This window comes from Arabidopsis lyrata, assembly GCF_000004255.2.
Source record: "Arabidopsis lyrata subsp. lyrata unplaced genomic scaffold ARALYscaffold_4, whole genome shotgun sequence".
Lineage (NCBI taxonomy): Eukaryota > Viridiplantae > Streptophyta > Magnoliopsida > Brassicales > Brassicaceae > Arabidopsis > Arabidopsis lyrata.
This window is the reverse complement of record NW_003302552.1, coordinates 16,620,592-16,634,729: the sequence shown is the minus strand read 5'-3', so window position 1 is coordinate 16,634,729 and position 14,138 is coordinate 16,620,592. Positions and strand designations below refer to the sequence as shown.

General features: G+C 39.1%; 5 protein-coding genes and 1 non-coding gene across 7 annotated transcripts; 3 read left to right on the top strand and 3 right to left on the bottom strand.

The window, feature by feature from the left end:
- Window positions 1-5: 5 nt before the first annotated feature.
- LOC9315598 (pentatricopeptide repeat-containing protein At2g35030, mitochondrial) lies at window positions 6-2,530 on the top strand. 2 transcript variants are annotated; one of them, XM_021027353.1, is made up of 2 exons: window positions 6-1,636; window positions 1,709-2,530. In XM_021027353.1, the coding sequence occupies exons 1-2, from the start codon at window positions 348-350 to the stop codon at window positions 2,256-2,258; spliced, it is 1,839 nt and encodes a 612-aa protein (XP_020883012.1). In that variant the 5' UTR covers window positions 6-347; the 3' UTR covers window positions 2,259-2,530. The 2 variants fall into 2 exon arrangements, with proteins under 2 accessions (XP_020883012.1, XP_020883011.1); XM_021027352.1 differs by having other exon boundaries at window positions 348-2,530.
- Window positions 2,531-2,674: 144 nt separating this feature from the next.
- Window positions 2,675-7,272, bottom strand: LOC9315597 (UDP-N-acetylglucosamine diphosphorylase 2). Its single transcript, XM_002879484.2, has 15 exons — window positions 6,437-7,272; window positions 6,203-6,257; window positions 5,956-6,107; window positions 5,240-5,279; window positions 4,975-5,067; window positions 4,775-4,890; window positions 4,612-4,686; window positions 4,463-4,502; window positions 4,289-4,371; window positions 4,122-4,199; window positions 3,846-3,989; window positions 3,583-3,650; window positions 3,403-3,517; window positions 3,137-3,293; window positions 2,675-2,960 (listed from the first exon to the last, which is right to left on the bottom strand). The coding sequence occupies exons 1-15, from the start codon at window positions 6,617-6,619 to the stop codon at window positions 2,863-2,865; spliced, it is 1,497 nt and encodes a 498-aa protein (XP_002879530.1). The 5' UTR covers window positions 6,620-7,272; the 3' UTR covers window positions 2,675-2,862.
- An 89-nt stretch (window positions 7,273-7,361) lies between these two features.
- LOC9317436 (thioredoxin O1, mitochondrial) lies at window positions 7,362-9,249 on the bottom strand. The gene is made up of 6 exons (XM_021027358.1): window positions 8,848-9,249; window positions 8,495-8,560; window positions 8,346-8,396; window positions 8,175-8,254; window positions 7,805-7,849; window positions 7,362-7,692 (listed from the first exon to the last, which is right to left on the bottom strand). The coding sequence occupies exons 1-6, from the start codon at window positions 9,089-9,091 to the stop codon at window positions 7,594-7,596; spliced, it is 585 nt and encodes a 194-aa protein (XP_020883017.1). The 5' UTR covers window positions 9,092-9,249; the 3' UTR covers window positions 7,362-7,593.
- Window positions 9,250-10,644: 1,395 nt separating this feature from the next.
- Window positions 10,645-12,366, top strand: LOC110224126 (E3 ubiquitin-protein ligase ATL9). The gene has a single exon (XM_002881323.2). It carries the CDS (start codon window positions 11,000-11,002, stop codon window positions 12,131-12,133), a length of 1,134 nt encoding a protein of 377 aa, XP_002881369.1. The 5' UTR covers window positions 10,645-10,999; the 3' UTR covers window positions 12,134-12,366.
- A 244-nt stretch (window positions 12,367-12,610) lies between these two features.
- Window positions 12,611-14,056, top strand: LOC9315596 (RING-H2 finger protein ATL38). The gene has a single exon (XM_021027246.1). The coding sequence runs from the start codon at window positions 12,954-12,956 to the stop codon at window positions 13,905-13,907; it is 954 nt and encodes a 317-aa protein (XP_020882905.1). The 5' UTR covers window positions 12,611-12,953; the 3' UTR covers window positions 13,908-14,056.
- On the bottom strand, window positions 14,023-14,106 carry TRNAL-CAA. Its single transcript has one exon. It is a non-coding gene; the product is annotated as a tRNA-Leu (tRNA).
- Window positions 14,107-14,138: the final 32 nt, after the last annotated feature.

Genomic DNA, 14,138 nt, shown 5'->3' with positions numbered 1-14,138 from the left:
AGGAAACAAAAGATCAAAATATGATTTGTCTTGTGCTCAAACCAAAATGAGCTTGTTTTTCCTTGCATGAGTTCGATTCCCATATTTTCACTGATATCAAGAGTTTAAAATTCTAGGGTTCACTTTGTATTAAGGTATAAATATCAGGGGTCACTTTGTAAAATCAATGTTCTTCCTAGCATACAATGTTTTTTACAAACGCCATTGATGACCACGACAGACGCAAAAAGACTCTGTTTTTGACGAACGATATCAGATATCTCTGTGAAAGGACTCCTTGGTTGCTTCAACACTTGTCTTTCTCTTGTACAAACTTATAAGATCACTTTTACAATCTTATATAGCTGATGCAATCTCGCGCATTGTCGCGCCTGAGAAGTTACTACAGAAGATCATCGGTAATTCCCATCTCAGACAATGAACGATCCGTGCAACTACGTAATCTCGTACGTTCGATTTACTCTTCCAGCTCAAGACCCAGGAGGGAAGGATATAGCTCGAAACCACGTGTGCCACGACCCGAATGGCTGATTGGGAAGCTGTGCAAAGTAGGTAAACTTGCAGAAGCACGCAAACTGTTCGACGGATTGCCTGAGAGAGATGTGGTCACATGGACGGATGTGATTACTGGGTATATTAAGTTAGGGAATATGAGAGAAGCTAGGGAATTGTTTGATAGGGTTGATTCTAGGAAAAATGTTGTGACTTGGACAGCCATGGTTAGTGGGTACTTGAGATCTAAGCAGCTTTCTGTAGCTGAGACGCTTTTCCAGGAGATGCCTGAGAGAAATATAGTTTCTTGGAATACTATGATTGATGGGTATGCTCAGAGCGGGAGAATTGATAAGGCCCTGGAACTGTTTGATGAAATGCCTGAGAGAAACACTGTTTCTTGGAACACAATGATTAAAGCGCTGGTGCAGCGTGGGAGGATAGATGAGGCGATGAATCTATTCGAAAGAATGCCTATAAAGGATGTCATTTCATGGACAGCTATGGTCGATGGATTGGCAAAGAACGGTAAGGTAGATGAAGCGAGACGACTTTTCGATTGTATGCCTGAGAGAAATATCATTTCTTGGAATGCTATGATCACTGGTTATACATATAACAATAGGATAGACGAAGCTGACCAACTCTTTCAAGTGATGCCGGAGAGGGACTTTGCTTCATGGAATACGATGATCACAGGATTTATACGGAATAGGGAAATTAACAGGGCATGTGGTTTATTCGACCGGATGCCTCAAAAGAATGTTATTTCCTGGACCGCGATGATTACAGGATACGTCGAGAATAAAGAAAACGAAGAGGCGCTTAAAGTTTTCTCAAAGATGTTAAGGGATGGCTGTGTTAAGCCTAATGTAGGAACTTATGTGAGCATTTTAAGCGCCTGTAGTGACTTGGCTGGGCTTGTGGAAGGGCAGCAGATTCACCAGTTGATATCTAAGTCGGTCCACCAAGAGAACGAAGTTGTGACTTCAGCGCTTATTAACATGTACTCGAAATCCGGTGAACTGATTGCTGCTAGGAAGATGTTCGATAACGGACTGGTATGCCAACGGGATTTGATATCATGGAACAGTATGATTGCGGTTTATGCACACCACGGGCATGGGAAGGAAGCAATTGAAATGTATGATCAGATGCGTAAACACGGGTTCAAACCTAGTGAGGTGACCTATCTTAACTTGCTATTTGCTTGCAGCCACGCCGGACTGGTAGAGAAAGGAATGGAGTTTTTTAAGGAGCTTGTGAGAGACGAGTCACTTCCTCTGCGAGAAGAGCACTATACGTGTCTCGTGGATCTCTGCGGTCGTGCTGGTAGATTAAAAGATGTTTTAAATTTCATCAACTGTGATGACGCTAGGCTATCAAGATCGTTCTATGGAGCGATCTTATCCGCTTGTAATGTTCACAGTGAAGTGAGTATTGCTAAGGAGGTGGTGAAGAAGGTATTAGAAACAGGGTCGGATGATGCTGGGACTTATGTAATGATGTCTAATATATATGCGGCGAGCGGGAAAAGGGAAAAAGCTGCAGAGATGAGAATGAAAATGAAAGAGAAAGGGTTGAAGAAACAGCCGGGTTGCAGTTGGGTTAAGATCGGGAATCAGACGCATCTTTTTGTTGTTGGAGATAAGTCACATCCTCAGTTTGAAGCCTTGGATTCGATAGTATCCGATCTTCGCAACAAAATGAGAAAGAACAAGAACATGACCTCAGAAGCGGAAGAAGATGAGTTCTTGGTTCTTTGAATTCCTTCTGCATACCGGAGATGTATTCAGACTCCTTGGTAAAAGATCAGTGAACGGATTTATTCAAGCCATTTGGTGTTGGACTAAACAATTCATCTGCCCGAAGTATCATGACGATAAGGACATGATATGACACAGCTTGCAGGAGATTTTCTGTTTGTAGTTAGTTGGCTTAGAAAATGCAACTGATACGTCTTAGCCTTATAGATTACCTTTTTTGTATGATTCGATTTTTTTACCATATATACCAGATAGTACTGATTACTCATTCATTCCCTGTTCTTTGTTATATAAGAATGTTTGGTGGGTCAATTAATAATGCAATTCCTGCCAAATTCGAGATTACTCTTAACACAAATTTTGTATACCTTTTTAACTTCTGGATGTCTGGTAAATAATGAAGAGTAACACATCAAAATTTTGAAGACCTTCACTATTGTTGCAATAATGAAGAGAAACACATTGAAAAGAGACTACTATTGACCTCCTCCGCCAGTTACAGTTCATATATAGAGACCAAACACCAACAAAAAAGGAGAAACAAGCCAAAAGAAAAAGCAAAGAAGATGGCCAAATTACAACAATAAATAAGAAGCAAGAAAGATTAGAGGGAGATCTCACATGGTGCGTGAAAGGTTCTTCCCCGACAAATCGCTTCTAGATTTTCTCCAGCGTACGAGCACAACGGTGACACTTCCACACCTATTTAAGCTATGACTGTTAATAGCCGTTATTTTCCCCTCTTTAAGTTCGTCTTAAATTATGGTATTTTCAATCTAATTTGGTTTACTTGGTTTAGGGCCTCGGTTATTTTACCCACACCAAGGTTAAAGAAGTAAGAAATCAACTGAAAAGAAGAGTTGGATGGGGCTCTTTACCAGTCGCATATAAAGGAACGGAATGTGTTAGAAATCCACCAGCTGCTATGACCCAACGTGTGTGCAGCCGTAGAACCAACAGTCTCGCGCTTTCCGGCGTGTCGAAATTCGACCCGTTCGCGTTCTTCACCGGTGCAAACTCTTCCTCCCTCAACACCTGCAAAGACAAAAAAAAACCACAGTAGAAAATAAGATTTGCTAAAAGTTAACTAAAATCATGCAAATATCGGTTTTAATGTGTTTCATACAATATAACAAAAAAATACCTCAAAGAGTGCAGTCGAAGGAGCATAAGGAAAGCAATCGAATATGAACTGTTCTAGTTTCAGTCCCACTGTGTCCCCATTTATAGACGGGATCTTCTTCTCCGCCAAATGGTAACTGCAAGAGATTTGATATCAGTTATTGAATATGTCAAATTTTTCAGATTGGTAAAAGCATCTCACACGCTGTCTTTTTCCAGCCCATTCGCAACTTGGTTAAGGAAATCCAGAGTGAACATGTGTAAGCACACCTGAAAGGTAAACACCGTTTTCGACTTACATTATGAACTTAAACACATGCCACTTCCTATAAAAACACTCACTGTCTTTACAGAATTTTGAAATAACCAATCTAAGTTGCATATAAAATTGAACAATAGCAAGAGTACTGGAAAAATGATCTTAGTAAAACTTCAAAAGCATGTAAAAGGGAGGATTTTGTTTACGTTACTCCAGCAAAATTGAAGACGTCCTGTTTGTTGATTGGTTGCAGAAGCCATAGACTGGTCAAGCTCCGTGTACTCAACTACAGTCAAAGGCCCACCTTTTCCCCTCCTTACAAATACTCCAACTTTTTCCTGTGGATATGCCTGTTTTCATAACAAGCTTTTCGCTTAAAACTTAACTGTGATTTGGCCCAGGAGAAACTAACTGCAGTAAGGTGAAAACTGAATCTAGAACAGTTTATGGAACCATTTAATTAGAAAGGTATCTGAATTTACCTTGCGCACTACTTTTGCAGCTGAAGCTGCACCTTTGTCAATGAAGTATCCCAGAAAAGTAGGGTCAGCTACTCGAACCTGCCTTTCAGTATTCTAGTTTATTGTTCTAATGGTTGAGAAGAATTGAGGAAGTACTCGAATAAAGACTTGAAACTGAGAGAGCTAACCAGAACATTGTCAACACCATAGCAATCCACATACTTAATCCCCCTCGAAGCCATATCATCTAATAACCTTGAAGATTTTAGAGCTGAATAAACATATATAATGTTCTGGTCAGAATCAAAAAATGATGAAGGTATATTTCCGATGCCTAGAGAAGCAGCAATTAGAAGAGATACCTGCATAAACTCCCCCGTTTCCATCCGGAGCCTTGGCTAGCTAGTCACAAAGAATGAAACCCATAAGCCCAGTGTTTTCAGAGTAAAAGGTAACTATAAACCTCAAGAACCGGGCTAAGTTTATTTCATCTTGCTTTGAAGACACATACACTGAAAGGTGTCTCCATGATAAACTTGCCATCCTTTGAAATGCAAGGTAGAGTTCCTTGTAGAAAAAAGGTGACCTACAGAGCGCCGATGTATATTGGTCTAAACACATAAGAAAGAAAACAATAGACATGCAGGAAATAATACAGCTTAGAACCCTCTTACCTGATCTGGCTCAAGGCCAAAATACTTGTGACTCTCGAAGAATTTTTGAGTTGGTTCATGAGTAAATGGACTGGTCATTATATACCAGTGTATTGTAACTGGGCGAGTTGGACTTGCTGCAGGCAAAATGTCATGTGAAACAAGGTATTAAAAATGGCATTGTTGTACAAAAAAATAGAATGCAGAGTTGTGGATTTTACCCTCACTCATTGCCTGAGCAGCAAGCCTTTGGACACACAAGATCCTCTCAGCTTGAATCTGAAAAAGTGACTTCCCAGATGGCAGTCCGATATCTGAGACGATAAAACTATTATGGTAAGGTAACAAAAGATACAGGTAACAGTAAACTATCAGGCTATTGAATGCTGCATTCACTAAAACAAGAGAATCTGAATTGCTAAGGAAATTTGCAAGAACGTATAGAATATGTGCAGTAAAAACAGAACTGAAATGAGAACCACTCACTATAACACCCTTTTGGATCTGAACTTCCAAGTCTCGTTCCCTGCAATTATTTTTGTAACCAGATAATCTCATGAGTTTTATTTTCAGAGAATATACTAACAAACACTACAGTATGGATCAATATCTGATTTGAAAGTAGTTATTCCCATCTTAATATTGTTTAATTGACTAACTCTATCATACAGTTGCAGGTGATAATTCACTCCCAGACTCCCACACATATCCACAAAAAATATTCTCAAGGTATTAAATGCTGAAGTAAATGAAGACAAAGTGAAAAGGGAAAAGAAGATTACAAGATCCTATAAAGCATCTTTCAGGTCACGTGATAACCATTCTTTCTCATAATAAGGTGGTCACTATCTAGAAGAAAGCACCGACGAGTTAGATTTTTACAGTAGTCATGATTATTCATATTAAGCCTTTATGACCACACTTATCAAAATAAGAACTTTTCAGACTTAGCAATTACTTAAGTAACAGACATCTATAAATGCATTATTTGAGTTAGGTATCACGCATTATTCCAACATCATTTCAGCAATCACACCCCAATTCCAACCATAATCCGAGAATCATCAAACATTTTCTCAACACATCTTTAGCAGCTACACAGAACTAATCCAAGAAAAGGACTCAGAGCCAGATCAGTGTTCTGTTTCCAAAGCAACACAATACCCCAATAAAAGAAAAAACTGCATCAATAATTAAAGTACCTGTCCACCAGATAAAAGAACCACACCCAATTTCCCTTCGTAGATAGCTTTCAATCCCATTTTCCACCATTTTTCTCTGTCTTCCTTTGTTCTTTCCTCCACCGTTGACACACAATTCTCCGGCACCGGTTCTATTGCCGCCACTGGTAACCCTAATGAAGTGAAAAACAGAAGTCGATTAAATCTCCATGAACGATTACTTAAGTCGATAGACTCTATATGCATATCTAGAAGTAATTAGATAAACCTTGAGACTGAAGTGAGCATCTGATGATCCGATCTATCCTTGGAAGATCCAAATTCTGGAAGAAAACAACACATCTAACTTAAATAATCCAACCAAATGATAAATCTAGCCAACGATTCACATTATTTGCAGGATCTTCAGCTAATTTTCGCTGAATTTGAGAATGCAAAGTATATTTAAGATGAAGAAAAACGAAAATGAAACTCTGGAACTGTGTAAAATTCTCCGATTCACCTCGATATCTTGGAGGAGGAGATCTCGCTCTTCCGGTGAGAGTTCATCCCAGAGAGCGAAAACATCTTCCTGTCCATAATCCTTGAGCCTCTCCACCAAAGCCTGATGAGGTGACGCCGTCGGAGGCAGCATCGTCGTGACAGCCGAAGCTTCAATCTCTATCTCCGTCGTTGGCTCCTTCATCGTCGTCGTCTATCAAACGTAAATCTCACTCCAAAATAAATTTATTTGTTCGTTAGTTTTATAGCACCGAAAGAACGCGAGGGGAGAGACGAAGAAGAAGACAAAGAATCAAAATTAATCAACGTAATAGTATTCGTAAAGTACCATTATACCCTTCTTCCCGTCTCAATCTCTCCGACAATTTGTTGGCCTAACCTCCCTTGACTCCGTGGGTTTTAAGACTCCTTTGAAATTAAGTAGCTTTCCACATATCCTCTCAATATCTCATACACTAATTAAAAGTGATAAACAAAACCACAATTTTCTTTTCTTTTCTGATCAAATAATGGTTCTGTTGATTCCACTGTTTTTTTTACGCATTACTCCACTACATATGGCGCAAATTTGCCAACAAGAGTCCCAAAATAGGCCCAGTTTTAGCCGGTACAGAGCACTAGAGTCAACACATTTAATGTCAGGGGTGTCGAGTGTCGACTAAGGGCTTGACAAACTTGAAACTTAAGTCAAAATTTAGATTAAAGTTATGACTTGTCGATATTTTTTGAAGTTGTCACTTCAAACCATGCCTACGGACAAAAACAAATCTTCGGAAACTAAGCCCAGAAGAAATGGAGAAAACAAACAAAACAAAAGGGCAATTACGATCCTGAACAATGACGGCAACAAAGAATGAAACTGATTAAATAATATTATTAACGGATTCAGCGCATCCATTATTTGTAGATTGATTTCAAATTTTCAATGTATTTGATTGTTATATCTACCATTATATAAATTCAGAGGATTGTATTTTGCATACCGACCTTCAGATCCTCGGTTAAATCATATGAAGCATCTCATCATTATTTGGAGAAAACTACATAAGCCTGATTGTTGAAAAAGGAAGCAAGAAAATTTTAACCTTGATTTGATTGGACAGTCTCAAACTATCCTGCAACTATTCAACACGTTCATTACTAGAACAGATTGGGTCTTCACTTGTAGAGCTGTTCCATGAGATTCTTCAGCTTCGTGACATCTGCACCCACAACCTCGCCTTTCTTCGAGCCTCCTTTGAAGAAATGCAGTGTTGGCTGCATCATATATGTTCATGAGACATAAAAAAAATCCTCGTTTCAACACGAGTTATTCCTGCTGATTGTAAAATTTAGATTATGTTGGAAAGAGAGGGTGATGAAAGCTCACCACAGACGTGATATTCAACTTGCTGATAGTGTTCGAAATCCCACCCTACAGATATGCAAGAATCGATATCTTTTTTAATTAAGTTTTAAGCTAACATTCATGAGAACAGAGGATTGTGCAAAGAGCCGTAAAGAAGCTTGAATATTATTTGTATGGTTCAGCTATTTTACTCGCCAACTCTATCGCAAACAAAGAATATCTATAGCATTGAAACAGAGTGTGGCGACTGGCGAGTCAGAATCTATACAGATCACCAATTAATCGTCTCCTTTGGTTCAAGCTAAAAACACTGTAAAAGGTTCTAATCACAGAAACCCAACGGAAATAGACATATATGCATGGAGTTCAAAACCACAGTAAATTATAATACCTCATCAATGTCGACTTTATACGTAGTTACATCGGGATACTGTTTACTAAGCTCCACAATTACAGGAGAGATAAACCTGCCTGAAGTAAAAATGAAACACAAACTAATAAGGCCACTCACAAAGAAAATATCTATACAGAACAAAACTTACTTTCAGAAGAAATAACATACATGGTCCACACCAGGCGGCAGTGAAATAGAAGATCGACGGTAAGGATCCATCTACATAGGCATAGCAATAAGAGACAGCATCAGTAGCAAATCATATTAAGCACATTCACTTATTAGTGTGAAGTAAGAAAGTAAGTGTAATGGTTTACCTTGAGCTTTGCCCATTGCATTGATGAACTCTTCCTCTGATTTCACTATAACAACACCATTTTCACCTAACATCAAAATTGCAGGATTAGATTCATTTCTGGCAAAGAAACGTTAGAAACTCTTTTAAATGTGCAAAATGTAGTTTACTCGAAGTCTCGAACTGACGTGCACATCTAATAAATTTCCATTTTTAGTAATTTGTATCCCATCGAAAACGCTAGCACTATAAACTCAAGCTTATTTCTCTGATCAATCTCGTTTTCCAACCTAGATCATACTAGATGCAAATTCCAAATAATCACAGATATCTACGCAAATACACAGGAACCAGTAGAACCAATTGAGTAATTACCTCCAGCTTCAGAACCGAAGCTTCTCCGGCGAGGAAGCGAAGTGTTGGAGAAGTTAAAATGTATGGATGGACCAATGGTGGAGGCAGTAAACAACGAGTTTTTAGCGATCAGCGACGACATCGAGTTTGGGGCCAGAACAAGCGGTCGGACGGAAGTGGATAATCGCGACGATGGTGTCGAGGACCGGAGAGTGGAGAACCGGCGGTGAAGAATCTGACGGACGATCGACCAATTTCCCTTCATAGTCCCCGGTTAGTTGACGATCTCACTTTCGCTGAATTAGGGTTTTTCGAAATCCGATTGTATGATGTTTGGTATTTCAGGCGCTTCCCGTCGTCGGAGAAGGTAAAGAGAATTTGGGAAGTGCAATTTGCAAAATGGCCCTCGAAAAAAGCAATGACTTCTAAATCAGCCCCACAGAAAAGGATGTTATTAGCTTTTACCCATAAAACGACATCATCTACTATACTTAAGCACTTATGAATATGATGACCAAGATTTTGGATAATGTATTAATAATACTAATTAATATCCATTGTCCAATGAAATTAGTTTGGGTCATGTTATTTTGGGGTTTTGAAGTGACTCTAAATTTTTTTCTTTTTTTTTTTTGCCAAAACCCATTTTATTAAATTATCGGATGGAGGCTATTTTTTTTTTACGAGACAATCTGCATGGACATTGTTACAGCGCGGAATGAATATAAAACAAAGAAAATGAAAGCTTCAAGAGCTAAGTAATGATTGGGATTTTGTGTATTGAACACACCATGTTTCGTCAATGTTTAGATGAAACCCGCCCGAGTTAATTAAATTTTAAAAGTTCTCCTATATTATTATTTTAAGTTTGTAAGTCCACGATGATGAGTTGTGATCGTTATTTACGTAGGTTGATTAGTTTAATGGTATATGTGTTCTTGTTAGTTTTTTAACGATGTGCATGATAGATAGTTATAGTTGTCACGATGTCAAATTAATGTTTTTTTGTTTGGTAAGATAACCGAGAATTATTTGATTCCTACCACCATAAATTATTAGATTTCTGTATGGTCCGATATACTCGTTAAATGTGGATTCATATATGGTTCGAGATTATATGATATATGAATTATCCGAGGGTATCTTCCGATGCCTATTCTATATAGAGATGTCAATTTTGGTTAGTGATTATTGAGTAACTATGAGTAATAACACATTCACTCTTGGCTTCAAAAGCGAAGAGGATTACATACTTTATATCTCCTTAATTTTTCCTCTGATATAAAGAAGATTAAAAAATAGCTAACTTAAAATTTTAACTTGTGGTCGCTAAGATTCGAAGGAAAAAAAAAAGGAAAAATCCTAACTTGTGATGATTCTACATTAATAAATCTTACTCCTCCTGTTCCTAGAAGATTGATTTTCTAGAGATTTCACATTTCTTAAGAAATAATCATTGTTTAATTATTTACTTTTATTAAATATTTTTTAATAAACTATGAACCAATAGTAATCTGAAACAGTTAATCATTACGCCTTGAAATCTACGATTTACTAAAATCAATTAATTAAAAATAAAAAAAATTCTAGAAAATCAATCTTTGTGGAACAAACTCAAAACACTAAAACATCAAACTTCAAAGAACGGAGGGAGTACAATTTAAGGTGTATCAGTTATTAGTTTTTTTACTAAAAATAGAAATTTATTTCAGGAACTTTAATGATAAGATTTAAGTAAACCATTAACTTTTGTTAAGTCATTAATAAAAAGATTTAAAGTTGTAAAATAAGATATATCACCATTTAATTATTAAAAAAATTGTTAGGATTTTTTAATTAAAATCTCTTAAATACTATTCATTTCTAAGAGATTGTGACCACTAATTGTATAGTGAATGTTTTCACCTTAGAAGTGGTGTTCTTTCGTAGCTATAAAAGTACAGAAAGACACACTAGACTACTTCAAAGTCAAAGGTGTGAACAGATCAAATCAAATAAAACTCCCTTTTAACTAATAAACAATAAGCAAGTGCTACGATCCACAGTAACGCAACGTCTATTACACCTCCGTGGATTTCACAAACTAGACGTTGACTCTCTCTTTCCAAAATTCCACCTTATATTTTTCACACCAAAACCCTTTTCTCCTCCGCTTTCATACGATGACCTTCATATGGCGATCATCGACACAAACTCCAGCCGTTGGATCCCTCACAACCTTCTCTTCCTTCTCCTCTTGCTATTGCTCCAGTCAGTACCGTATGGATCCGGTCAGACCACACCGCCCGGAACTACACAAACGAAAGCCAACGATCCAATTGTTGTAGTGATAACGGTTATGTTTGTGGTGATCTTCTTCATGGTCTTCGGTTCCATCTTCTGTCGTCGAAGCAACGCGCGGTTTTACTCACGTTCTTCTGTTTTCCGATCCACCGACGCAGACGCGGAGTCCCGCGTGGTGAGGATCAGAAGGTCGACGGCGCGTGGGCTCGAGGCGGAGGCTATAGAATCTTTCCCGACGTTTCTTTACTCGGAGGTGAAGGCGGTGAGGATCGGTAAAGGTGGTGTGGAGTGTGCGGTTTGTCTCTGTGAATTCGAAGACGACGAAACGCTGCGTTTGATGCCTCCTTGTTGCCACGTGTTTCACGTCGATTGCGTTGACGTCTGGCTCTCAGAACACTCCACGTGTCCTCTCTGTAGAGCGGATCTTGTCCTCAGCCAACATGGTGACGACGACGACAGTACTGAAAGCTACTCGGGTACAGATCCGGGTACGATTTCGTCGGGTACGGATCCTGAGAGAGGAATGGTTTTGGAATCTTCGGACGCGCATTTGCTGGATGGAGTGACGTGGACCAATAGTAACATAACGCCTCGGTCAAAGTCAACGGGATTATCCAGCTGGCGTATAACCGGAATTTTGTTCCCGAGATCTCATTCGACCGGACATTCGTTGGTTCAACCGGCTGGAAATCTAGACCGGTTTACGTTGACCTTACCTGATGATGTACGACGGCAATTGATGAAGACATCGAGGACGATGGGACACGTGGCGTTATTACCTCAGGCGAGGAGTTCACGGAGCGGTTACAGAAGCGGTAGCGTCGGGAGCGAGAGAAGCGTTTTTACGTACGGACGGAAGAGTAATAATAACAATCGACGGCTGCATTCGCTGTCTTTTTCATTCTCTTTCCGGAGTGGTTCTGTGCGGTCTACTTTCTCCGGAGATGCGCCAAAGAATCTTCCGACATCTGTCGAAGCTGGTGAACGGTCTTTCGAACGGCTCCGACCAGATGATCGAGTGTAAATAATTGTTTTCTTTTTTACAATTTGTTATTGGGATCGGATTAAATGTTGTTATGCCTCTTATTTGCTTTTTGACTTTTGGAGCATGATCAACAAAAATGACAATTATTTTGTGTCAAAAAATTTCGTTTGAAGGTTTCAGAAAGAAAAATGTATGTGTGAGATTGTGAATCTTTTAAATTAAATGTAGCTGATGGGTTTACACATTTGATGAATGGAGTGGCCTTTTAATAACGTTTGTATCATCAGGATATATTAGGATATAATTACAGCGACTTTTTTGTTAGGCAGTAAAAGCTTCACTTCAAGAAATATCATCAGTTCGGTTGACTAGAACCATGGTAAATGAACTTGTACCAATAAGAACTGAAATGGTACACCATTGTGGTGCATTTTGAAAGTAGAAAATTCTTTCATGGATTCAATTAATATTAAAAAAAATTTGGCATTTCACTGAATATTTTATGGAAACCATCAAACTGGTCAAACAAATACATTAGGTATTCTCATTATATATCTGTATATGAAGATTTTTTTCTTTCAAATTAAATTTGGTTATGGCAAGCTAATTATGTTTTTACATGTCAACTTAGTTGATATATTTAATGTAATTGATATAAAAAAGGGTCTAGCTATAAGATTTTTTTTTGATAATTTCCATGCTTCTTGTTTAAATTATAAGAACTGAAAGAGGATGATTACATTGCTAGTTTATCTAAACCAGAAAATAAACTTTCGTTCATGAAATCGTATGGTAAGCTTTTGAGATAAATATCCGATTGTTGTTGCTTCAGTCCGTAGCGTACGAATCAAGCGAGGCGATGGCGCAGCCTGGAACCGAGACAAAAGCAAGCGACCTAGCCATCCTAGTAATCACTCTTATACTCTTCGCGATCTTCGTCGTTGGATTGGCTTCGGTTTGCTTTCGCTGGACCTCTCGCCAATTTTACTCACAAGAATCCACCAACCCGTTCACTGACTCCGACGTTGAATCCCGTACGAGTATTACGGCGGCGCGTGGGCTCGACGAGGCTATCATCAACTCATTCCCGACGTTTCTCTACTCGGAGGTGAAGGAGCGTAGGATCGGGATAGGTGGAGTCGAGTGTGCGGTGTGTATCTGTGAGTTCGAAGACCATGAAACGCTGCGTTTGATGCCTGAGTGTTGCCACGTGTTTCACGTTGATTGTGTAAGTGTCTGGCTCTCTGATCACTCCACGTGTCCGCTCTGTCGTGTGGATCTTTTCTTGCAACCGGGTGAGAGGAGCTACTTGAATCCGGATCCGGATCCTGTAGAATCTACAAACTCGCATCTGTTTGATGGTGTGACGTGGACCAATAGGAACAGACCGTCTCGGTCATGGTCAACGAGATTGTCTCAATGTCGAGTCTCCCAGATATTAATCTCAAGATCGCACTCGACCGGGCATTCTGTGGTTCAACCTTTAGATAATTTAGACCGGTTTACGCTTCGGTTACCAGAAGAAGTCCAGAGGCAACTGACAAAGAAGACGGTGGACCATGCGGCATTACCTCATGCAAGGAGCTCGCGGCGCGGTTACAGAAGCAGAAGTGCCGGAAGCAGAAGCGATTGGAGTGTCTTCTCATACCAACAGAATAACTATAACAATAATCGGCGGATACATTCCTTCTCTGATTGTGCATGGTCCACCTCCTGTGGCGGAGAAGCGGTGGCTCAGCCGAAGGATCATTCGAGATCGATCGATTCCCGCCGAATATCATTTGAACGATTCCAGCCAGATGATCAAGTGTAGATAGGCAATTTTTTTGGCGTCTGTTTTTTTGTCATCAACATCTGTTTTGTTATCATTTGCCTTTCGAACATGACAATTTTCAAGACCAAAAAAAGAGCATAATAGATTAAATTAATGTCAGAAGTGGGATTTGAACCCACGCCCTCTTACGAAGACCAGAACTTGAATCTGGCGCCTTAGACCACTCGGCCATCCTGACTTTGTCGATTTTCTAGCGACGACATATTTTAT

Bases quoted from the DNA above. Each gene is read 5' to 3' on its own strand.
- LOC9317436 (XM_021027358.1), bottom strand. From the start codon at position 9,091: ATGAAGGGAAATTGGTCGATCGTCCGTCAGATTCTTCACCGCCGGTTC. The intron at 8,397-8,494 runs GTAAACCATTAC...ATGCCTATGTAG, and splicing joins TGCAATGGGCAAAGCTCAAG to ATGGATCCTTACCGTCGATC. The intron at 7,693-7,804 runs GTGAGCTTTCAT...TATATGATGCAG, and splicing joins AGTTGAATATCACGTCTGTG to CCAACACTGCATTTCTTCAA.
- LOC9315598 (XM_021027352.1), top strand. From the start codon at position 348: ATGCAATCTCGCGCATTGTCGCGCCTGAGAAGTTACTACAGAAGATCA.
- LOC9315597 (XM_002879484.2), bottom strand. From the start codon at position 6,619: ATGAAGGAGCCAACGACGGAGATAGAGATTGAAGCTTCGGCTGTCACG. The intron at 4,372-4,462 runs GTATCTCTTCTA...ATGTTTATTCAG, and splicing joins AAACGGGGGAGTTTATGCAG to CTCTAAAATCTTCAAGGTTA. The intron at 3,518-3,582 runs GTGAGATGCTTT...AATCTCTTGCAG, and splicing joins GGGCTGGAAAAAGACAGCGT to TTACCATTTGGCGGAGAAGA.
- LOC9315596 (XM_021027246.1), top strand. From the start codon at position 12,954: ATGGCGCAGCCTGGAACCGAGACAAAAGCAAGCGACCTAGCCATCCTA.
- LOC110224126 (XM_002881323.2), top strand. From the start codon at position 11,000: ATGGCGATCATCGACACAAACTCCAGCCGTTGGATCCCTCACAACCTT.